General features: G+C 44.9%; 1 protein-coding gene across 1 annotated transcript in view; it reads right to left on the bottom strand.

The window, feature by feature from the left end:
- Positions 1 to 6036: 6036 nt before the first annotated feature.
- Positions 6037 to 25527, bottom strand: part of Cilk1 (ciliogenesis associated kinase 1) — a 54702-nt gene continuing 35211 nt past the window's right edge. The window contains 8 exon segments of the mRNA NM_138886.1: positions 6037 to 6355; positions 7309 to 7431; positions 10103 to 10231; positions 13771 to 13919; positions 14036 to 14226; positions 17108 to 17419; positions 18902 to 19069; positions 23031 to 23202. Of these exon segments, the coding sequence (NP_620241.1) occupies positions 6201 to 6355; positions 7309 to 7431; positions 10103 to 10231; positions 13771 to 13919; positions 14036 to 14226; positions 17108 to 17419; positions 18902 to 19069; positions 23031 to 23202 (1399 nt within the window). The 3' untranslated portion in view covers positions 6037 to 6200.

Genomic DNA, 25527 nt, shown 5'->3' with positions numbered 1-25527 from the left:
TCTGACATCTCTGGACTCTGGCAAGGACAAGGCTGTCAAGAGGCTCCAGTGGCCATATTTGACTTTCTTGTTTGTTTGTTTTTTTGTTTTGTTTTTTTTTTTGTTTTGTTTTGTTTTCGGAGCTGGGGACTTTTTTTTATTGCATTTAAAAAATTTTATTTTGGGGTTGGGGATTTAGCTCAGTGGTAGAGCGCTTGCCTAGCAAGCACAAGGCCCTGGGTTCGGTCGCCAGCTCCGGAAAAAAAAAAAAAAAAGGAAAAAAAATTTTATTTTTATGTATATGCACCACTGTCTGGAGCCATAATGGGATAAGCTAATAACTAGCAGGTGATCTCCCTGAAATGGCCTGCTTCGGATTATTATATAATCTGTGACAGGTTCGCCCTTATTAAGCAAGGCTGTAAGGGAATTCATTTTAGAAAAGATTCCTGTTATTAATATGTTTTTACTGTTATTATTAAACATATATAACAACCACCCCTTTGAAGCAGATCTCTGCAGATCTACAAAGATGTACTGTCTTGTAGTGATGCTATCTAGACTAGTAGATGACCTCTTAAGTCTTAATGATGATCCTGTAAGAATTCCTAAAATTATATCAGTGATTATTAAGCTCTTTTATAGTGGTATTGCTATTAGGTCCTCTTCTGATAATCAAAACTGCAATGAGAACTCTGCCAGTCTCCCAAGTGTCACCAGTTAACTGCCTCTTAGATGGTAACCAGATTTTCTCCTATTCACAGCACATTCCAAGAGGTTATAAAACAATTATCCAAAGGTCATAAAAAGGGAAGTAATGATTTATTATAGGTGCTAGGACAGAAGATAAAATATTGACTGGATTCAAAACTTCACTAATAACTTATGTATGGTTTATAAATCTCCAGTGAACCTGTGGAGCTGTGACAGGTGATGGATGTTTAGCCAGATAACTACTTCTAATGGATAAGCATGTATACATTCTCTGTTGTAAGCTTCTATTTCTGTTTATGATTGAACACATTGAAAACAGGAACAATGGGGCTGGAGAGATGGCTCATCGGTTAGGAACACTGACTTTTTTCTAAAGGTCTTGAGTTCAATTCCCAGCAACCACATGGTGGCTCACAACCATCTGTAATGGGCATCTGATGCCCTCTACTGGTGTGTCTGAAGACAGCGACAGTGTACTCACATACATGAAATAAATAAATCTTTAAAAAAAAAAAAGAAAATAGTTTAAGAGAAAGCTCCTCTTTTAAAAGTATCTCTGATCATGTAGTTTGCTTAATTCTGGAAAAAAATTCTGTTCTGTTGCTCTAAGTGTATGTTACCAATTCTACTGCAGTGAACACAAAGTCACTAAGGAGGCATTGTAAATACAGTAACAAAGAAACTAATTAACAAAAGAAGACTGGCCAGAGAGTCAGGACAGTGCTCCCTATAGTAACAGCACTTTCCTCTCAGTCCTAAAGGTCCATCTAGTGAAAGGTAGCAAAGAAAAAAAAATCTAGTCACTGTTTCTTGAATTGTAACTTTATTTGGAGCAGAAGTTTCCATCTATAGTATTAACATCCTCAAACATCTCAAGATAAATCATTCGAAAAGTACCATTGTATTTCAGAAGGGTCCCTCTTTACCCTCTGTGCTCTGCCTTCTAAGGACGGCCAGGCTGCTTTGGAACCAACTCAGTGGCACTCAACTGCATTCTGTACTGAGAAGTCAGAGCTCAGAAGTCTTTGTCCAGGTAGTGTTCAAGTCACATTATCTGTGTTTGGGGAAAACCCAACACCAACTAAGATGATATGAGTCCCTCTTTTGTCTTGATAATTTACAACAGGTCATCACAAATAAATTATACAAACAGTACATTACTTGAGAAATTATACAGTACATTACTTGAGAAATCGTAAAAACAATTGTAAAAAAAAATACCTACCCAGTTTATTAAACAAACACCTGCTTAGAACATGAAACAATGAGTATGTCAAATGTTTTCTTAGAAACATATTGCTCCTGGTCATACAGTAATTGAAAGCGCCCGTGTCACCTGCCCCACCATTCCCACCCCCGATGGCACAAGGCAATGACTTGATGTCATGGAAATGTGACGTCGTAGGAAAATATGGTGCCCATTAGCTCCAATGTTATTTATATTTGGAACTAAAAGAGAAATGTGTCTTCGTTTGACACGTTAGCCTTCGTGTATTCAGGTCTTAATAATTCCGGAACGTGACAGTGTCGCTGTTTTAATTGTGGGTGGTCCTTAGGCAAGCACTGTGTCTGAAACATTGTTTTAGGATCAGTTTTCTACACTCGGTAACTAATAGGACTTCCTGTAAAGAAACCAATCCTATTAGCAGCAGCTTTTATGCAAACGTAGTTTCCCTTGTCTTTGTAAGGCAAACCCTGGCACCTTGGCATATCCGTGCAACCAAAACAGGCCCAGATTGAGCTGCTCCGTACCATTTCCTGGCTTGCCAGAAAGCTGTTTTGGTGTTGTTTTTAATAATAAATCTCTTTTATTTAATTTGCCACATTATAATCTAAGTTTTATCTCTATGGTGTTTTGTCTGCAATCATATCTGTGCACCACATGCATGCCTGATGCCCTCAGAAGAGGGAGACTCCTTGGAACTAGAGTTACAAATGGGTGTGAGCTGCCTCCTTGGCGCTGGGAACTGAACCTGGGTCCCCTGGAAGAACAGCTGGTGCTCTTAACCTCTGGACCACTCTCCAGCACCCCCATAGCTTTCTGGTTGTGAATGAGATCCAGCCATGGCTAGATGCCATCTAACCCATCATTCTTGTCAGCATTTTGCTTTTCATGTCATAATTCTACAGTAGCTAAAATATATGCAACAGGCAAATTCGACCATCACTGTCTAGAAAGGGCTATCTTCGGTCAATAGTACATAGCTTGCATACAATTTCCCCTTTACCCATTGATGAGGGAAAAGTACTTCTGAGGTTTTTGCTAGTTCTTTAGAACTTGGTTTTGTTTTTATTTTTTTCAGTGATTTAGTTTGCTCAGCTGCCCGGCTGCTTCTTTCATGTAAACAAGTATGGTTGACTTCCTCAGGGAAGTTGTTTGCTAGTCAAGGAAAGTGAAGGTAGGGGACACAGAGCACTAAGGAAAACAATTTCATAGCGTCAAACAACCAGGTAGCTGGGATTTTGTCAATTGAAAAAGAACATAATGACCTTAGTTAACACTAGATGGATTACAGAGAACCCACAGGTGTCAAAGATTTATTTCTATATCTTAATGCTACCTACAACTTAAAGGAAGCTTTCCTTCCAGCCAGCCAAGCAGGATTTGAGGTCTACTCTTGGTACATAATACAGAAAAGAGAAAATAAATATTAACCTCACAGTACAGGACTCATCTTCAAACACGCTTTTTGTTGGTTCAGAATATAATACAGAAACGAACGCTTTCAAGTTGTGCTTGCATATACATTTTCTAAGGTTTTGCTGCTAGCTTGTTAACAGGGAAACATTCCCTATCAAACCCATGCCTGTGATGTGCTTTCTCCATGCTCCTCGGAAAAGGGATGCTCCTCCATCAAGTGTCCTTTTTGAGTCAGATTCTCCAAAGCACGAACTGCTTTCTGATTTTAGGGCAGACAGAGCCCTTTGGACGTCATTGTTAATACATCAAAGCAATCATTTACAAACTTATTAGGAATTCACCTTACCATACCATTCTTAATCTACAAAAATGAGCATTTCATACGGTTTGCTTTGCTGGAGTTGGAAACTAACAAAAACCTCCTTTGGGCCCTGGGAGCATGTGAGTGGATCTGTCGGTGAGGCTTGCTATTGTAATCACGGCGGTGAGCCTTCCTTCAGCCTGTAAGGTAAGCAGGAGTGGAGGCAGACGTGTAACACAGACTGGAAGAAAGTGGATCTTCTGCGTGTGTCTGTCTCCAAATCGGCTTTGCAGAATTGCTGTAAACATTCCTCTCAATGAAACAGCCTCTGCCCAACAGAGGTCTCAACCTCCAAAGACACCACACAGGATGGGGGTTGAGATGTGGCACAGTCTGGACATAACATCCTGGCAATTGTGATTTCTTAGGTAAGTTTAAATCCCCCTGAAATCTTTCCCATTCCTAAAATCGTCACGAGAAAGTTGGCCTGGACAGTTTATAGGCTGCTCCTAGTCAGGTGTGGAAAACTCAGCTGAATGCAACATTCATTCAAAAAACAAACAAACAAACAAAAAAAGTCACTGGGCATGGTGGCGCATGCCTTAAATCCCAGCACTTGGTAGGCAGAGGCAGGCGGATCTCTAAGTTTGAGGCCAGCCTGGTCTACAGGGTGAGTTCTAGGATAGCCATGGCTACATAGAAAGATACTTGGCTCTTTTGGCCATTCATCTCGGCAGGGATACAAGCTTAATTGATTGTATTAACACGTTAAGAAAATTTCATATTAAAACAATGAAAAATCATAACAAAGATAATTAAAACGGTACTTTTGACATAAGAAAGCTTCCCCTTTAAGGGATTTTTAACAATTAGGTTTTTATAAAGGTTTTACATGTATGTATTCGTGTCGGTGGGCCATTATGTACACACGTGCAGGTGCCCACAGAGGCCAGAAGAGGGCGTCGGATCCCTTGGAACTGGAGTGGCTGAGTCATCACTCCAGCCGGGGTTTTTTTTTAAAATGGGGAAAAGTATGGTTCGCAGGAGTGGGAGGGAGCCTCCTCTCTGGCTATAGGGGTGCAACTGCAAGCTCCCCACCCTGCCTCTGGGGCTCAGCTGAGTTTGGCTAAGTTCTAGTCTCCTGCGGGGAGGCTGGGCCTGAGGGAAGCTAGCCGGTGGCAGTGCTGTGGGGTAGGCAGGTCCTGGCTGGTAGGCCCCAGGGAACAAAAACAGCTCACCTGAAGGACAGGTGACCACAGCTTCTGCCATCTCCCCATCTGCCCAGCAGAGAGTTGGCTCCGCCCCCTCAGCCCCACCCATGGGTGTGCGCTGGTGAAGCTGGAGGCCGGTAGGCATTTCAACCAGTACCAAGCCACCTGGGCAGTCCAAAAGAAAGAAAGAGAAGAAAGAGAAAGAAAGAAAGAGAGAGAGAGAGAGAGAGAGAGAGAGAGAGAGAGAGAGAGAGAGAGAGAGAGAGAGAGGGAGAGAGGGAGAGAGGGAGAGAGGGAGAGAGGGAGAGAGGGAGAGAGGGAGAGAGAGAGAGAGAGAGAGAGAAAGAGTGGGGTTGGGGATTTGGCTCAGTGGTAGAGCGCTTGCCTAGCAAGCACAAGGCCCTGGGTTCGGTCCCCAGCTCCGAGAAAAAAGAAAAAAAAAAGAAGAAAGAAATGTGATATTTTGTATGATTATTCTTGAGTTTATCTGGCTTTCGCAGCTGTATTTATGAGTGTAATAAATTTCACAAACTAGTTATGAAGAGTCCTTTGTTTTGGGTGCAAAATAAAGTGAAATGATTCTAAGTACGGTGACAGTTTGGGACAGAACAGTTGTATGAAAGACAATCGTATAAAAGGCAGACTTAGGGCTGGTGGGGTTGTACAAAGCCCAGGGTTAAAGCCAAGCATGGTCTACACACCTGTAATCCCAGCACTCAGAAGGTAGACACAGGAAGATCTGAGTTCAAAGCTATCCTCAGCTACATAGAGAGTGGGAGGCCAGTCTGGGCTACATAAGGCCCTGTCTAAAACAACAACAAAACGACTTCCGCCCCCAGGACAACCGATACAAGCTACTAAGAAAAGCAGTGAGGGGCCACTTTACTAATTAATGCCAGTCTAAGAAAGCCTAAAAGACTTAACAGGCCACATTTAAGTGTGGTCACTCCGGAAAATTCAAATGTATCAAGTAAATAATCCCGTATCCCACTGCCTTAAACTGCACCCTGTCACAATACTGCCTCAATTTATTACATATTTCAAAATCTGTATAAAATACTACATGGAACAATGAACAAAAACCACTTAATCTTTAAAAAGTTCATTACAAAGTTGACTGTATAAAATGCTAAAACATAATCCATATATACAAAATGCTGTTGTTTAAGAAAATAATGAGACCCAGTTTTAGAATAAAATAATTTTATACAAAAAGAGGGTATTGCATTCAAATCAATGTTTAAAAAAACATTTAAAAGAAATATTGAAATGTGTTAGTTCAGAACTGCTGTAAGTGTGGGTGCTTTTACACCGCCACGTGGTTGTGGGGGTACAACGGAGTCAGCTGGGACAGTCACCGCCGAGATGGGTACTTGGAAGACCAGTCTATCCTGCCGTGCACAGGCTGCACAGCTGGAGGTCGTGGAATCAAGCCAGGCGTGCTCCTAGGCTGGGTGTGAAAGAATGGCCTCCCTGGGTGAGGTCTCACGGCCTTGAGGGAAGAGTAGCCTGCAATGGAAGAGAAAAGCTGAGTTTGCCCCTGTGGGACCCAAGCCAAGTGCAGGAAGGCTAGCGCATGGACAACTGTCTGAAAACGGACTTGGGGCGGGGGCAGATTGCCTTCTCCTCTGTCTTCCTCCTGCAGGCAGGGAGACATCTGTAGGAAGTCTTGTCTAGTCAAAATACCAGCGCTACCCTTGGCCCCTTTTCTTCTCCCAGCTACAACCTGTCAGCAAATCCTTTTGGCTCTCCATCCCACATAGAGGCAAAATCTGGTGAATTTTTATCACATTAACAACACTGGCCCAAGCTGAAGCTCTTGCTTCTAACAGTGTCCCCACTGCTTCTAACAGTGTCCCCACTGCTTCTAACAGTGCTCCCGCTGCTTCTAACAGTGTCCCCACTGCTTCTTAACAGTGCTCCCATTCAGTCCAGTGACAGTGGCCAGCCTGAGGACACCTGTGCTGACCGATGGCAGTCAGACCACTACCCCACACAAAACCCTCCAGTGGATCACAAGGTCAGGCAAGGACAGCAGGCAATGCCTGATGTAGGGACTCTATCTCTAGACTCTATCATCCCTGACTTTCTTCAGCGACCTCCCTCCCCCGTCTCTGTCTTGCCCTTCTGCACCCTGTATTTTGGCCTCTTCACTGCTCCCTGAATTTGCTAGGCCATTCACAGTGCCTGAGGGCTTGCTCACTAACCTCCCCATTTTTACCAAGCGCCTCCTTTTCAGTGAACTTTGACTCCTTGGGCTCCAGTGCCCACGTCCCCACTTTCTCTGCTTTGGTTGTTTTTCTCCTTGGCAGTTATGCACAGCAGACTTAGTATATGTCCACGCTCTGTTCACTCACATCTCCTGCAGAGGGCCGCCTGACTCGGCCTGCCAGCACTGGTCCTGCCAGAGCAGCTTCAGGAACTACTGGACTAACTTACAGATGGCAGGAACTGCAACTCACCGGGGGAAGGGGCTGCGAGAGGCGCCAGCTGGACCCTCTGCATGACAGAGCCGACTTCCTTCTTCAGAAAGGAAGGGATGTAGCTTCCAGTCAGTCCACCAGAGCTCGTGGAGCCGGAGCCAACTGAGGTGAGGAAAGAAAAGCTCATTACCACAAAGACGTGCCCGCGACACCAAGAGTTCAGGAAAGTGCTTGTACTTCTGAGGGACAAGGGAGGCTGAGGAGAGTTCTGAGAAGCCATGCCACACCATACCACAGTCAGAAAGGCCACTACAGGCAAAGGAAATGCCTTCCCATGGGCAGCGACTGAGCGGGCAGCTGTGCCCGGCCCCCACCCCCGAGAATTGGTTTAGCTTGTTCTGAAACTTTTTTTTCTACTCCATCTTATGGACTATTCTCTATGTCAGTGTACAGAAATTCTGACATACAGCAGACCGTAATCCACTTAACGGACTCTCACTGATCATATGCAGGGGTAATCCTAATTATTTATTTACATGTTATAAGTCATCCTGTTGATAACTAGAAAAACTAACCATGAATGCTTTGAAGTTATTTATTACTATGGTGTTTGTATGACGTGTGGGAGTGTCACGGCACACATGTGGTGTCAGGAGACACCTGGGGGTCAGTTTTTTTCCTGCCACCTTTACGTGGTTCCGGGAACTGAACTCAAGTCTCCACACTTACTCGGTAAGGACCTTTACTTGATGAGGCATCTCACTGGGCCCAACAAAAATGTACTAAAAGGCCACTGTTTTATGGCTAACTGCCATCTTCCTTTTTTTATTTCTCTCTCTTTCTTTTTTTTTTCTAAGGCAGTGCCACACTACAGAACCCAGGCTGGCCCCCAATAGGTACTGTGCTAGCCTCCTGAATGCTGGGATTATAGATGTGTGCCATTAGGCAAAGCTTGTTTAAACACCTCCATTTGGAAGTGTGCTAAGGGCAGACTGCAAACTGCCCTTTTGCCTTTGTAGTCTAGGAGGTTAAGGGCATAACTTGCATAGAGCAGGCAACTAGTTAACAGACACACGGACAAATCTAATACTGACCATTACAACTTAAAGGCACACAAGGACAATGGAGAATGGTATTAGTTCCACCTGTGAGGAAGCGTTAATGTACAGCTGCATTGTCTTGACAGCAAAAAAGGCATTTGCTAACTGCTTAGGGAACAGTGGGAAAATGTCCCAGAATGCATAGAGTCACTGTGCAGTACTGGTTACTAAGGAGACAGGAAGAAAAATGAGAGAATTTGAACAAGTCTCTACTCCCCAAGCAAAAAATAATCAATAAACACAAGGGACAAACCTCGTTCTTAGGATTACAAGGCTAGACACAGGAAAGCATTTGATGCCAGGTCAAGATTCACTTTAGCCTTGGGTACCGGGTGTCTCAAGGATGAGGCACCACCTCCAGCTTGGGTGTAATGTGACAATATCTATAAAGCCCAAGATAGGCACACCTTTAACCTAATGCTGACCCAGCAGAGGACCTGGCGCCTGTGTGCACAGAAACATAGATACCGTAGTGTCTCCTTGGCCACTTCTGACGAACAAGCTACAAACAGTCATTCATGTGGTCAGAAGGCAAGGAATGAATAGTGATCCAATATAGAAATGGATCATCCAGTATAGTGGCCCAGTATAGTGAGTCTGTATAGTGACCCAGTATAGTGAGTCTGTATAGTGACCCAGTATAGTGAGTCTGTATAGTGACCCAGTATAGTGAGCCTGTATAGTGACCCAGTATAGTGAGCCTGTATAGTGAGTCTGTATAGTGAGTCTGTATAGTGAGCCTGTATAGTGACCCAGTATAGTGACCCAGTATAGTGAGTCTGTATAGTGACCCAGTATAGTGAGTCTGTATAGTGACCCAGTATAGTGAGTCTGTATAGTGACCCAGTATAGTGAGCCTGTATAGTGAGTCTGTATAGTGAGTCTGTATAGTGAGCCTGTAGAGTGACCCAGTATAGTGACCCAGTATAGTGACCCGTCGTGGTACTATATAGCCATACACAGTATAGTCTACAATCTAGGGTAGATACATATATTTGCTACACACTTTATTCTTTAAAAGGAAGCATTCGTGTTCACTTTAAAATATGCAAAACAGTGACTTTCATACATATCTTTTTAAACACACAGGAAAAGTTGGCATCCAATCAGGCCTGATGTGTGTGTGTGTGGGGGGGGGGGGGTCAAGGGGCATGATGGGTACCCGGGCATGGCATTCCTACATGAACCCTAATGGAGGAAGGGGATGGGAGCGGAGAGGGTCAGGTGTGTACGGGGTGCTATGGCAGAGCACTCGGCCAGGCAAACAGCACAGGGAAACGGTCTACCCCAATAACCGTTCTGGAGGATTTTATTTTTGCAGGGAGGGCCTGACAATCTATCCATTCTCCATCCATGGGGATTCTGATGCTCTGGGCAGGACAGGTTCACCCATCAGGAAGTCCGGCTGGAGCAGAGAAGACCAGACTAATGCTGACTCAGGTGTGCAAAGCACACTAGCATCAGAGGTTAGACTTGGTAAGTCTGTAAGCTTACCAAGCTTACAGGTCAGGAAGGATGCTTCACCCCCCATCTCCCCACCCCCGAGGACAGAACCTTGTGGGAGCTGGCTGAACCCCTAGGGCTGCTGTGAAAGGGAGAGAAGGGCAGGGAAACTGAAGAGAAGCCTGTGTCTGACAGAAGGGCCCCATCCCATAGTTCTCTAGGAACTTCCTCCAGCCTCACATCAGGAGAATTTGCCTCTGGTCACTCAGGGGTTAATAACTGTTACTTGCCTGAAGTTATTTTGCTCACTACTGATACCGTTCCTGAAGATTTTCCAGACAAACCAGAACTGGACCATGAACTTGATGGAAGAAAGTCCTTGCCTGGATTTGGGAGCACGCCATTTCTTATATTTATTCCTAGAGGAGAAGAAATGATGCAAAATAAACCAGACGGACAGAAGTAACAGCACATCTATGCAAAGGAACATTAACAAGTCATAAAGAGAACTGCATCTCGCCATCTGCCTGATGTGGACTTTAGACCAAGGGAAACGGACGGACACACAGAGAAAACGATTACGTGATCTCACTTATATGTGAAATCTTATCTCTGGTTGTGAGCCTAGCTTTTAATGACTGAGTCATCTCTCCAACCCTATACATGGAATCTAAAAAACAAACAAATAAACAAACAAAAACCATATTCAAATATACAGAGATTATAAAACAAATACAGAGAGATAATTAAAAACAAAACAAATCAACAAACCCCCCAAAACCCAAGGCAACGGTTGTTACCAGGGGTGCAGGGACAAAGTGGAGAAGACGTGAGGCGGGTCAGAGAACGGACTGCAATCTTTGAGTCTGCACAGAGACCAACAGTCTCATCGCCTAAGGACCACAGGCAACACAACTACGCTACAAGGGACATCTCTTCTGAATTAGTAGGTTTTGCTGTTCTTGCCATAAAAACAAATAATGGTGACTCCGTGAGATAGTGGACACTTTGTCACCGTTAGGTCCAAAGCATCCCCACCCTCCCCCACCCCCAGCAGCAGTGCCACCGACAAGGTTGTAGAGGACATTCTGGCTCAGCTCAGACTGGACTCTGACAGGGTAAACAGAAGCGTTGCAGTAGTGAAGTCCCCAGACTGGCTCCCAAGTTGTTCACTTGCACGCCTTCCCAACCCTTTAAAACTGGTAAAGCTTTTGCACCTTTTGCTATTCTCTCTGACCTCTAAGAGATAGCCACGACAGTTCTGAATTTCCCCAACAAACTGTTCCTTTCACCCACGGAGTGGTCCAGTTTGGTGGTTTCATTGCACCCTGGCTGTGCCGGCTTGGACAGCATGGCCCCCACAGGCTCGTGTATTTGAATGCTTGGTCATTAGGGAGTGGTGCTACTTGAGAGGGATCAGGGGGTGTGGCTTTGTTGCATTACTGGGAGTGGGCTTTAAGGTTTTAAAAGCTCAAGCCAGGCCTAGTGTTTCTTCTCCTGCTGCTTCTCCAGGACCATGTCTGCCTGTGTGCTTCCTCCATGCTGATAGTGGACTAAACCTCTGAACCTGTAAGCCAATTAAATGCTTCCCTTATAAGAGTTGCTGTGGTCACGGTGTCTCTTCCTAGCAATGGAACAGTGACTAAGACACAGGCTTACCGTCACCCTGGTACATTTCTTACTATTTTTGTATCGCATGTGACATTGTGCTAGATACCTTAATCAGCTTATTTGAAATGTAAAATAAATCTATACCAAATTACAAAAATAAAAGTAACACAGAACACAAAAAATTTCTGTGGTTAAAAATAAACTCAGCAAAATCCAAAAATATAGAAACTGGTGACATCCTCTGACAGACACAAAGGGAAGAGGCCATCTTTGAATTGAACACACTGTCTCATCTGTGGGCAGTCGGGGAGGTTTCCTTATGCTTCAGCTAGCAGATCTGTCCATATCTTGCCTTTCTGGTGTCCTCCCCTCAGGAGGACTCCTTCAGGGTTCCAAAACATTTTAATCTTCCCTCCTCCCAGTGACTTCCTTCCTGTAACTTAGGTTCTCTCCGTTCCTCACCCATACCCAATACTACGGCTCTGCAGCCCTTGGCTTCTTTCTGTGTCTGTTCTCTGAGCTTCCTTCTCAATGGCCTGGATCACCTCACCATTAGCTACTGATGACATTACTGTGTGGACAAACCTCATTAATGCTGCTCCTTCACGTGCAAGACCACCCAGGACAGAACACAGAAGTTGTGAAGCAGTCAAAACAAATGCCTACCACGCTCCAAGCTCCCGCCAAGACCAGGCCCTGCAGCTGTAGACCTGAAGCTTACACAGTCTACTCCTTCTCCTCTCACACACCAATGACTGAAAGGACTCTGTAGTTTCCTCAGACCTGGATCCCTCCACATTTGTCACCACATGAATTGTCAATGCAGACTTCTAGGACAATGTCAAAACCCTGTTAGCTGGCCCGGACCCATCATCCTTCCAACTTCAAATGAAGGATTTAATGCATCTGGAATCTACTCTAGAATGTACTCCCAGACTGGGCTCGCCCTTGTCTTATCCAGATGACAGCCGTAGCTTGCTGGCCCCAAAGTGTAGACTCATATCCTCCAATTAAGAACCTTCAAGGATTTCCCCTATCTTAAAAATGAAATCCAGCATAGTACATGACTTTAATCATAATACTCAGGAAGCTCTCTGTAAGGGTCTCTGTAAGTTCAAGGCCAGCCTGGTCTACAGGGTGAGTTCCAGTACAGCCAAGGCTACATGGTGAGTCTCAGTTTGTAAAACAACAAAAAATCCATGACAAAACAAAAACCAACAACAACCAAAAAGGAATCCAGGTATTTGACACGGTCTCCACAGAGAGCTCATACCACACACACGTGCCTTCCTCCCTCTGCTCTGCATACACTGGCCTCTGTTCCTCTCATGGCTTAGCCTTTCCTGCCTCTGGGCCCTGTGCTTGCTCTCTCTGTGGCCTGGTATGCTCTTCTCTTGGTTTCTGCACTTGGTTCTTTCTCACTTTTTGGTGCCCAGCCAGTTGCTTAGAGAAATCTTTCCTTACCAGTGTGTCACTATCTATGATGATGAAGTCTCAACTGAGCTCTGCTCACCTTCAACTGCAGGGTAGTTCCATGACGCCACCGTGTGCTGTGAATGTGAAGGAAGGGTGAGTGTGTGCATGCGTGTGTGTGTGTGTGTATGTGTGTGTGTGTGTGTGTGTGTGTGTGTGTGCATGTGTGCATGCTTGGGTGTGTCTGTGTTTGTATTTCATCATAAGGTTCTAGCGCTCAGCACATAGCAAGTGCTTGATATACACAGACTGCCGAGTTAATCTGTGAGTGGATGATCAGATGATGGTGTGAGGTTGGGATCTAAAGTCTGGAGAGAGGCTTGGGCACTTATCAAAATACAAAATTTAGTGTCTATGGTACTTACAAAATACAAAATTTAGTGTCTATAATACTGCCCAGAATGTGCAACTGAACTCCCCTGGTCTCCTGAGTGGCAGAGAGAAAGACAGACTTCAGGTATGATGTCTGGTTCTTGCACAGTCTTCAGAGGCTCAGCTCAGGTTTCCTCACTAAGTCTCTCATCTCAGGATGCCTATGTAAAATAAAAATGCAATGCCCAAATGTTCTATGATGTCCTCACCACCTCAGAGGCCAGGACGTGCTGAGCACACTAACCAGTGGCAACGCTGCATGCAGTATGAGGTATGTCTGGGGCTTGTAAGAAATTTGGATTTCTTTTCAAGAGCAATAGATGATGGTTCTGACAGGGTTTCAAAGGGACAAGTCACACAATGAGGTCTATACTGTGGGTTAAGGGAGGGTGCAAGGGTGAACACGGAAGCACTCGTCCTTCAGAACAGAACATAGTTACAGATCATGTCTAGACGAGATTGGTTATTGGTCATTGGAGGCCAGGCGCGCCCTTTCTGTTACCAGGCAGGTAGCGAGAGTGCTTCAAGTAGTGCTGCTTTGCTGTGGACTGCAGGGTCGGCGTGTCTCTCCTCTGGGAGGAAGCCTGGGTGGAGACACTAGTTCCTGTACCCACCGGCTCAGATGGCTTCAGGTCCAAAACACTTTCAAACCTGAATCAAGAGACGGTAGTTTAAGTCAGGAGGGAAGGGGGTGGCACATCATCAGGGAGATACTGGTGACCTGCAGATCCAAGTCAGCCTCCTCATGGGGACAGACGTGCACTTGCCTGCAGAGGGGGTCGTCACTCTGTCTCTTCTTGTTTTTGACATCTATTCTGGTGAGAGAGGAACTGAAATCTAAGTCAGCCAAGTCGGCCCAATCATCAGAACCCTTGGTTGACCTGGAAATGAGACCCCATCTTCTCCTGCTCTTTGGTTTCATGTCACCGCTTTTCTGTTCCAGGCCAGCTAGGATTTTCTGTATATGCAAACAGAGAAGAAGGAAAAGAAAAGCAGCATCAGTAGGGTTTAATCTATCAGTGATCTGTGTGTGTGTGTGTGTGTGTGTGTGTGTGTGTGTGTGAGTGTGTGAGTGTGTGTGTGAGTGTGTGTGAGTGTGTGTGTGTGTGTCCGAGTCTGTGTATATGTAGGGGCATGTGTGCATCTGTGTGTATGTAGGGGTGTGTGTGTATGTGTGTGTGTATTTGTGTATGTATTTGTGTATGTATGTGTGTGTTTGTGTGTGTGTATGTGTGTGTGTATTTGTGTATGTATGTGTATGTTTGTGTGTGTATGTGTGTGTGTATGTGTGTGTCTGAGTCTGTGTATATTTAGGGGTGTGTGTGTGTGTGTATTTGTGTATGTATTTGTGTATGTATGTGTGTGTTTGTGTGTGTATGTGTGTGTGTATTTGTGTATGTATGTGTGTGTTTGTGTGTGTGTGTATGTGTGTGTGTATGTGTGTGTGTGTATGTGTGTGTCTGAGTCTGTGTATATTTAGGGGTGTGTGTGTGTGTGTGTCTGAGTCTGTGTATATGTAGGGGCATGTGTGCATCTGTGTGTGTATGTAAGGGTGTGTGTGTGCACGTGCGCACGCATGCTGGGGAATGGAATCCACAGCCTTGTACATCCATTAATAAATAATTTCTATTCTGAATTTCTGTTGTTACAGTAAGAAGGATTGAAGTACGGTACTATCCTACATGCCCCACTTGTCTGAAAATGCAAACCCATAAACTCTGTCTCTAACTCACCCTGCACCACTTACATTTTTTGTTAAACTTCACAAAGTTACATGAAACAAAAATGTAAGAAAAGAAGATCCGAGAAAGTATCCTGACTTATTCTCTTGCTACTGTGATAGAACACCCTGACAAAAGTGCCTAAGCAGGCCAGGAGGTGGTGGCACACACCTTCAATGCCAGCACCTGGGAGGCAGAGGCAGGTGGATCTAGGAATTCAAGGTCAGCCTGGTCTAGTTCCAGGGACAGCCAAGGCAACACAGAGAAACCTTGTCTCTAGAAAAAAAAATCAGACCAAACCAAACCAAACCAAAAGTGCCATAGCAGAGAAAGCGCTGATTCACCCTGAAATTTCAGGTTCCAGTCCAGAACCCAAGGCAACAGTCACAGCACCCACAGTCAAGAGCGGACAGCGATGAGTTAGTGCACACCGCTGCTCGGTTTGCATTCTCCACTCAGGAAGTCCAGTGGGGCCCAGGAAATGCTGCACACATTGAGGGGGTGGGGGTGGGGCTCTTTCCACCTCAGTCAACCCAATTAAGGAACCCTTGGGCTGGAGAGAGAAGCTCTGTGGTTCTGAGTACACACTGGCCTCACAGAGGACCAGAGTTCACTCCCAGCACTACATTAGACAGCTCACCGTAATGCTCCCGAGAACTTAGCACTTCTGGCATCATACACTGTTTATTTAAAAATTAGCTGAAAAAAGATTTACACGCAGTTAACAGCCCGGCATTGACATCAGCTCCCCACAACAATATGAGAAGCAGTGTGCAGACAGGAGGATGACTTCCTGGGCCTTAGGATCTCTCATGATCAAGGACAAACTGTTCAGGGCGGTGGGGGAGGAGTGGAAATTAAGATCTTCATCCATAGACGAAGAAACTGACTCTGTGGGGGTGGACAATAATCATACCCAGCCGTCCTGAGTTTTATGAAGTCAGGGTTCCCATTGCCGTGAGACGACACCGTGACCAAGAGTAAATAAAGGGGGAGGGGCCTGTCTCACTTTACCCCTCCGGTACATTGCTTCCCAAATCTTGCTAGGCTTGTCTTCTTACACACCCCAGGGTCACCTGCCCAGGGGCTGTAGCACCTACAGTAAGCTGATGTCTGAGCCTCCCACATCACGCACTGATAGAAAATCCACTATAGGCTTTCTCACAGGCCAGTCTAATGGGGTGCTCCCCTCTTCTCAAACAAGTCTAGCATTCTAGTGGTGAAACATGTCTATAGTCCTAGCACTCAGGAATGTGGAGGTAGGGAGACCAGAAGTCACAGGCCAGACTTGGTTAAACAGGAAGTTCAGGTGAGATCTCGAAGCCAACCGACCAACCAAACGGCGAGCAGGCAGTGTTTGCCAATACTCAGGCCAAACCAAGTGACACAAACACGCATGCACTATGCATGTTTTGATGATAGGATGGATACACTAGGTACTATTCTTCTCGAGTATTAACTAATTCAGTCCTCCAAACAGTTATATGAGGTAGACATTACCATCGTTTCTGTATAAGAGGTGAGACACTATGGAACAGAGAAGCCAGATAACTTGCTTTTGGTTACCCAGCTGCTGAAGAGTCTACTTGCCAACACTGCAGGAGCGTGTGGTGGCTTGAATGAGGATGTCCACCATAGGGACGTTTACACTTGCTCTCCAGTTGGTAGCGCAGTCTGGGTAGAGTTAGGAGGTGTGGCCTAGGAAATATGTCACTGGGGTTGAGCCCTGCCAAACCCAGGTCCCATTCGCCATGTGCTCTTTCTGCCTGGTGTCTGTAGCTCAAGATGTGAGCCCTTAGCTTCCCGCTCCTGTTGCCATGGATCTGCGGGCTCTAACCTGCTGGAGCCACAAGCCCAAATAAACTCCTTCTTCTCTAAGTTGCCTCAGTCATGGTGTTTTATCAGAACAGCAGGAGGGCTAATACACAATGGTACTGAAAGACAGAAGCTGAATGCAGACCTCGGATCACGAGCCTTCCTTCTCACAGTGCCATGGTACTGTGAGGATAAATGTTTGTGACCCTCACCTGAAAGGGAAAACATTTCACACACTATCTGTAGCCAGAAGAAAATAACCGAGTGAAGAAACAAGCGTGCGTGCAGACACTCAACACTTACTGGCGGGAGATTCTTGTTGTGGAGGGACGGGAAGAATGGTGGGTTTGGCTGGCCCTCCTGCACGTGGCTCAGCTGCTCTGTCCTAGAGGCTTCGCCCTTGTAGGGATATACAAAATGCTGATGGGGTTGACTGGCTTGGTTTGGTCGTGAAGAAATCAGTGTATGCGCCTTGGTTGGGGCCTGGGCAGGAGGGGCTGGCTTGACGTAAGGAGGTGGGCCTGTCTTGTCTTGGACATCTTTCTGTGGCTTTCCCGAGTCCTGTGTGCTGATGCCCAGTGGGTGTCCGATCTGGAAGTAAGGGTATCGAAGTGCCTGGAATGACAAATGAGGCATCAGGAGAAAAGCAAAGAAGGGACAGTAGGCACCATCGTGATCAATGGACAAGAGCTCACGTGGTCACTACAGGCTCTTAGCCAAACCTACTATAGAAACCAAATTCTTACATTGGTGATTCCCCTTCTGTTTCTCCATATCTGAGCTAACAAAACATTTGCATATCAGTTGCAATATTTAAAATTATTTGGATAAAGCAAACGGTATGAATCTGGGAGTGGTGGAACATGTCTATAATCCTAGCACTCAGGAATTTGGAGGTAGGGAGACCAGAAGTCAAAGGCCAGACTTGGTTAAACAGGAAGTTCAGGTGAGGTCTCAAAACCAACTGACCAACCAAACGGCAAGAGCTAAGCAGGCAGTGGTTATCTCTGCCAATACTCAGGCCAAATCAAGACTACAACACAACACACTTAAGCCATCCCACTAAGGCAAGCTTTAGAAGCAAGTTGCTATGGATAATCGAGTTTCTGGTTAATCAAGGAATAAGCCTTAATGTGTAGAAGCTTACAACTGTATGAAATTCTGCATGTATTCCCCAGAATTGGTTAATGGACGTCACTGAAAATAGCATTTTCTTAGTGAGTCTGGAACGTGAGTTATAGACATCTACAATTATTATGTGTAAGCACTAATGTAAAACCAGGCTCGCAGGAGGTGGGTGAGTGACCAGTGCTCCCTCAGCTCTTTTGGGTAGCCCAGAGGAGGGTGGGCAGGCAGATGGGGGAGCAGCCCCCCTCAGAAGCCCTGCCTCCTAGATTATAGGCAGCTGTGCTATCTATCCCAATTCCTGAAGAAGTGACTAGGAAAAAATCACTCAAACTATCTAAGATGTGGCTTTCTTACCCACAGGAGTGAAAACAAAAATATTTACTGCGTGGAGTCCTCATTAAGTTGAAATCACATAAAACAAACCATGGCACAGGCAAAGTCATGAAAATGTTAGCTGCAGTGACCTGCCTGGCTCTGTCCATCTGCTGTTCTGTCTGGGCTATCTGCCCACGAGGAGCTGGGTTTGCAAGGTCTGGTTACTTTGCGGCAATCCAGGCAGGCTTATCCATCAACTACAGAATGATGCTATCATGCAGGACACATTTAAAACACCTCCAAAGGCAGACAGGCACACAGTTCTGTTCTGTTCCGAACTACTCTTTATTCCTTGACAATTTTATGTTCATTTTCACTGCAGATCACATATATATCATTTATTGTGATATATAATGGAAACTATATGCTAATGTTCAAAGCAAACATAGTTTAATCTTAACTATTTTAATTGTGCGCATCAAGGTTCAGGTCACCTTAAATTCCTCCAGTTCATAGGAGTTGATACTATTTTTTCAAACATGTTAGCAAATGAAAAACTTATGACTTATAGAAATATTCAGAGTTAGGTATAGATTTCCTAAGAAATGCTTTGAACAGAAAGACAAAACAAAACAAACAAACAAACGGGCAAACCTGACTAGCAGTTGGTCGTTTCTTGGGATCCCACTGAAGCAAGTCTCTCAGGAGCTGAATTGCTTCGCTGCTAGCATTTGGAATTAGTGTCTTTAAGTTATTGGGTATGCACTGGGGCCAGATGAAATTCATAGCACTTGACAGCTGGTAGCCTTCAGGCCAGTCAGTCTGCAGGAAAAGACAGGAAATGGTGCTCACACCGTCACTGTGACTGCAGTCAGGGGTCTTCCACGTGCACCCATAACAGAAAGGCAACTGTGCCTCCATTGATGTCACTAGATAGGAGTATATAATGGGGCCCAGGGCTACCCTAACACAGAGGAGCCTGCATGCAATCTGAGAACCAGCAGACAAGACAGTGATCCCCACCAGCTTAGTTTGTTTTACAACCTTTACGGAAGGAAGACTGTCCATTTCTGGAGGACTGAGGATTGAAACCCAAGGCATTTTCTCTGCTGTGTTCCCTGACACATGGGTTTTGGAAACTGCTCATACATTTTTGAGGGGAAAACAAGATAAGACAAGATAAAGCAAAAGCCAGATTCCTAGTCCAATATATTTGTGAAACTCGATGTGTTATCACCAGCCTGACGAGGCTAAGTATTTATCCTGAGAAGCCAGAGACAAAGCTGTTCGCCCACTCTCCATGCTTTCACACACCCATGTCTGGGCACTGAAGGCTGGAAAGAACCATGGGGAATCTGAGAAGCTAGGCATGCGGTTCTCTCGTTTCAACACTGCTGTCCCATACAGCATCCTGCAATAGAATGTTGACCTCTTCCTGGAGCTAACAGTTACTATGAATACCATCCAATCAGACAGTTCCTGAGAGGATGCTTAGTGTTGTTGAGTATCCAGAAATAATTCAATATAAATCCTTCCCTTAAAAATGTCACCACCTTTAAAGGACACTTCATATTCATCAAAGGAAAAATCCACCAAGATGAACTCTCAATCCTCATCTTCGATTGGTTTATATACAAGTGTGCAATTTCTAGGCTTGAAAGTAAAATGATGCTATCTGGTGCTGGATAGAGGAGCCTTATTTTTTATTATGGCAGCTTGCTATTTTTGTAACATGGTGATTTGGTTGAACACAATAAAGTACAGTAGTAACTGATCTCCCCCTCTTCCTGGATGAGTGAGGAGATGATTAAATGTTGATGTCAGCATCCTTGAGCATATTCAGATGAGCTTCTGCTTCTGTTGAAAAGGATGCTGTGTTTGATTGTGGTCCGAAGCTTTGAAGCACTACTTGGCATCTCCTTCCTTGGAGGTCTCACTGTTTAAACATAACAGAATTGATAGCTTGTTGGTAAGGTGAGGTCCAGCTTGTCTCCACTAGGTCATCTTCATGTGAATCTGGTGGTTATACGGTTTTGTTCTAGGGATATTTCATTTTTTTAATAACGCTTTTAGCTGACATTCATGGAGAGAATGAATCCTTAGAACTGTGCCACTAGTGAAAGGAAATCCTGTCTAGAGTATGTTTCTTTACAAAGCTGTGTCACACCATCCTTTGGGCCCTCTGCTGGAAAAGTAGAATCAAGTCTCAAATAATGCCTTTTAAATTGTATCCTCTAGTATTATAGATGTAGGACAGTACTGTATCATACCTCTGTGGATGTAAAATAGCTTGTACCTGCTTTATGATACGTAGTAGTGACCGTGCTTTATCAGAGCTGTTTTTAATGATGTTGCTCAGAATGCTTTCTTTCCAGATGATGATTGAGAAGCTAATTTAAAAAAAAAATGGTGCCAGGTACCACAAGAGTAACAGAACTGTGCTGTTTTCTCGGGTTTTGTTTTTTTGCTTTTTTTTTTTTTAATGGAGTGTGCTGGATGTCTCTGCAGTTTTGTTCAGATGACTGCAGAACCTGGAAAAGCTGTTGCTGCTGTTGATGCATAACACACTGCTATTACTGGTCTTTTTATATAAATATAAATATATATATACAGATATATAATTTGAATTTTTTGAAACTTTACCTGTGCTGTCAACTTTCGAAAAAAGTATCCCCGTTTACTGTGTTGAGTTGGCACTGTACAGAAATTAACAGCCATATTGGTCTAGAAATGTTGAACTTAAGTTTTTTCCATTTGTACAGGGGTAACACACTGTATTAAATATGTAAGGTCTTATATACGTGGGTTTGATTACAAAAACTAATAAAGTATTCTCTAAATTAAAAAAAATGTCACCACCTTTAAAAGACAAAATAGGACATTTCTTTCAAAATGTAATAATAAAAAATGACAAAGTAGTAGATATAGATACAAAGAGGAAGAAGGCTAGCAGAGGACTTTGACAACATTATCATTAGCATGGTGGGAGTAATGATTCATTCAAACAATTAAAAAACAAACAGACAAACAAAAAACAAGGGGCAGAGAGACGGCTCAGAGGTTGAGAGCACTGACTGCTCTTCCAGAGGTCCTGAGTTCAATTCCCAGCAACCACATGGTGGCTCACAACCATCTGTAATGGGACCTGATGCCCTCTTCTGGTGTGTCTGAAGTTAGTTACAGTGTGCTCCTATACATAAAATAAATAATTCTTTAAAACAAAAAACAAAAGGAACTTTGCCTACTATGTATAAGGCCCTAAGTTTGATACCTAGTTCCACACACAGTTACACATACACACAAAGGAAAAAGTGGGGGGAGGGGAGGAGAAGGAGGAAAAGGAGGAGGAAGAAGAGAGAAGGAGGAGGAAAGGATATAAAGACAGAATTCATAACAGCAGTGGTACTGGGAACTGGGAAAATAGACACAAGACAAATCTGTGACCAGCATGGAACTCAGATACAGCGTAGACTGGAGAAGCATCAGTAGGAGTCCTATGGAGGAAGAAAGGGCTATCAGTGGTCACTAAGGAGACACTCATTCAAACAACATACAGAATGGGGTGTTCCAGGGTACAGAGCCACCGGTGCGCAGGATGGAGCAATGAGCTGAAGGGTCGACAGCATCAACACTTTTAAGTGAAGGTCAGATTGTAACCAGAACTGTTTTTTAGGAAGGTGAGGCTAGCCACAGACTGAAAGATAAGCTGGTGAGAGAGCCTGGAAGGCAGGGAGTAGGGACAGGGACAGAGGTGGGGTGGAGGGTGGGAAACAAGCCGAGAGATCCATGGGCCCAGCTTCAACTCCACAGTGAATCTGCAAGAAGCGGCCTCAGCTGAGAATGGTGGCTGCACATCTGTACTCCCAGTGCTGCAAAGGAGGCAGTGGCAGGTGGATCTTTGTGAATTCCAGGCCAGCCTGGGCTACATGATGAGACCCTGTCTCAAAGCCAAAACCAAAGCCCAAACCCAACCCAAACCAACCCAAAAAGCCTAGGAGCCGTAAGCCCCTTGGCCTCAAGACTGGCCCTCTAGGGACCATGATGATCACAGACAGAAATAGGGGACGGAAGAAGGAAGGAAGTGTGTTAAATGGTGAGCTCTGTGCTTCGGGTGAACTCAGCCGGAGGTGACTGAGTGAGGAGGGAAGGGCCCAAACAGTTACAAAGGAGAGAAGTGGGTGTCTTAGGGTTGGACTGCTGTGAACAGATACCATGACCAAGGCAAGTCTTATAAAAGACAGCATTTAATTGGGGCTGGCTTACAGGTAGAGGTTCAGTCCATTATCATCAAGGTGGGAGCATCCCAGCATCCAGGCAGGCATGGTGCAGGAGGAGCTGAGAGTTCTACATCTTCACCTGAAGGCTGCTAGTGGAAGACTGACTTCCAGGCAGCTAGGATGAGGGTCTTAAGCCACGCCCACATCGACACACCTACTCCAGCAAGGCTACACCTCCTAATAGTGCCACTCCCTGGCCCAAGCACATACAAGCTCTGTCACAGCGGGGACAGAGAGTGCCTTTGAAAGGCTTAGTAGACAAAGCTGGGCATACAATGGAGGACTCTGTAAAGGGTGAGACAGTATAGAGAGAAAGTAGAGAGCCATGACAAACACCATAGCTGTAAGCATAGAGAACGGAGATGCCGGCCTTGCTGGAGAACCTGAGCTAAGAAGATGGTCAAGCTCTAGAACAATCTCAGGTGTGTCGGCGCTGTACGGGACTGGGGAGAGGCAGAGCAGGAAGCTGCTGGCTTTTGCTCACGAGCCTTTGTTCTAGTCATTACCTTCTTCGGTGTTCCCAACACTTGGCAAATTTTGAAAATCGTGTCAATTTCACTGGCCCCAGGGAAAAGAGGCCGGAGGGTGTACACCTCTGCCATGATGCAGCCCACGGCCCAGACATCAATGGGGGAGCTGTAGTTGGTAGATCTCAGGAGTACTTCTGGAGCCCTATACCTGGAAAGACAAAGTTAACAGCTAGCTGTTGATCAGGGATTAGACTCAATAACAAGAAACTCTCTGTAAAAATATCTATTTCCCTAAATGCAATGTGCTACAGGGGCTTATGAGGACTCGGCAACTGTCACAGCCAGTAATGAAAATGAATAGTCTTAGGGTTGCAGAGGTAGCTCACAGGGTAAGAGCACTTGCTGTGCAAACTGGAGAAACTGAGTTCAAATCCCCAGCACCCAAGTACAAAGCCAGGCATGGCTTCCTGTGCCTGTAACTCCAGCATTGGGGAGCAGAAGAAAAGAGGACACTCAGTATCCTCCTCTGACCCCCATACCCCATGTGAGCACCATACAATCATGTGCATGAAGTATATACACACATACACCCCACATATATACACTCTACACACATGAAAGAAAAAGAGAGGGGAGGAAGGCAGAAAGAAATAAGGATCTACTCAAGGCTTCTTCAACCTTTTCTATTTATAACTCTTTTACCTCAGAAATTTTTATATTTTAAAAATTTAGGGGCTGGGGATTTAGCTCAGTGGTAGAGCGCTTACCTAGGAAGCGCAAGGCCCTGGGTTCGGTCCCCAGCTCCGAAAAAAAGAACCAAAAAAAAAAAAAATTAAAGATTACTGGTAATAAACCACACATTTATTTAATCCATTCTTTAGTGTACATATAATCTTACAGTTTATTAAAGGTGGAAGCAAAAATTCACCTATGGGACTGGAAAGATGGTTCAGTGATTAAGAGCACTGACTGCTCTTCCAGAGGTCCTGAGTTCAATTCCCAGCAACCACATGGTGGCTCACGACCATCTGTAATGGGACCTTTTCTTGTGGGTCTGGAGACAGTGACAGTGTACTCATACATACACCTAACGATGTTTTTTTTCTTGAGACAGTGTTTCTCTGTGTAGTCCTGGCTGTCCTGGAACTTGCTATATAGACCAGGGTAGCTTTCAACTCAAGAGATCTGTCTGCCTCTGTCTCGGAGTGCTGAGACGAAAGGCATGTGCCATCAAACGTGGTGAAAAGGATCTTATGTAGCCCACAATGGCCTCAATGTCACGATATAGCCAAGAATGACCTTAGATTTCTGATTCTCCTGCATCAGTGTGGAGATTACAGGATAGACCGTGGTTTGATGAGGTGCTGGGGTTGAGCCCAGGGCTCTATGCTCGGTGGGTGGGTACTCCACTCACTGAGACATAGTTTCTGCCTCATCTAATGATCTTCTTTAAACGAAACTCAGCCAGCAAACCAAACACCAATTATAAAAATCAAACATTCTAACACAATCCAATCCAAAGAGTTCCTAATTTAATACTAATTTGCCGAGGAATGATGGTAGGAAAATATTAAAAGTCTTTGTTTTCTACACTTAAACCATTATGTTATTCTACAAGAGCAAACACATCATCCAGACGGTAAAAACACTGCAGGATCACTGGCACTGTGCGTGGGAACAGCATACACATGACATGAAAACATGCATGTCATGTGTTCTGTACCAAAGCTGCAGTGAAGTCCCACATGTAACATGGGATCACAGGCAGAAATACTCCAATCCGTTACATAGTTGATTTTGAATTAAGTTTAGTTGTACATTCAGAAACATTCCACCTTTGCCCAATATTTCACAACCCCACATTCAGTTACTTGGCCCCATACGGGACTGCGGCCCACAATTTTAAACACCAGCCTCTACTCCCCAGAGTCATTTACTGAAGTCTCTACCCCACCCCCTGCTCCTCCTCCACTTCAACCTCCTCTGAAGCCTTTAAAGAATTCGGTGTGTGGGTATGTGCACATGAGGCCAGAGGTGCTGGGTCCCTCTGGTGCTGGAGTGATAAATGGTTACAAGCTGCCTGAAAAGAGTGGGGGACCCAACTTGGGTGCTCCTGGAGAACAAGAGGTACTCTCAAGGCCCAGCCATCTCCCCACCACACAGGAATCTTCTCTGTAGTATCTTCAGAAACACAGGGAGGAACTGAGTAGGAAAAAGGAGAGGGAGCAGGGAAGGAGGATATGGGGACTCTATCCTCAGAAAAGCTTTCACAAAAGATATTTGTATGAGGGTTGGAGAAATGGCTCAGCCATGAAGAGCACATTCTGCTCTTGAAGAGGAACCAGGCTCAATTCCCAGCACCCACATGCGAGCGCACAACGATCTGCAAATCCAGTCCCAGAGGATTCGACCTCTACAGGCACCGCGCATGCACACGTGTGCGCACGCGCACGCACACACACACACACACACACACACACACACACACAGAACACTCATATACTCATACATAAAATAATAAATCTAAACACTT

Source organism: Rattus norvegicus, chromosome 8 (assembly GCF_036323735.1).
Source record: "Rattus norvegicus strain BN/NHsdMcwi chromosome 8, GRCr8, whole genome shotgun sequence".
Lineage (NCBI taxonomy): Eukaryota > Metazoa > Chordata > Mammalia > Rodentia > Muridae > Rattus > Rattus norvegicus.
The sequence above is the reverse complement of the archived record's forward strand: the minus strand, read 5'-3'. Positions and strand labels throughout refer to the sequence as shown.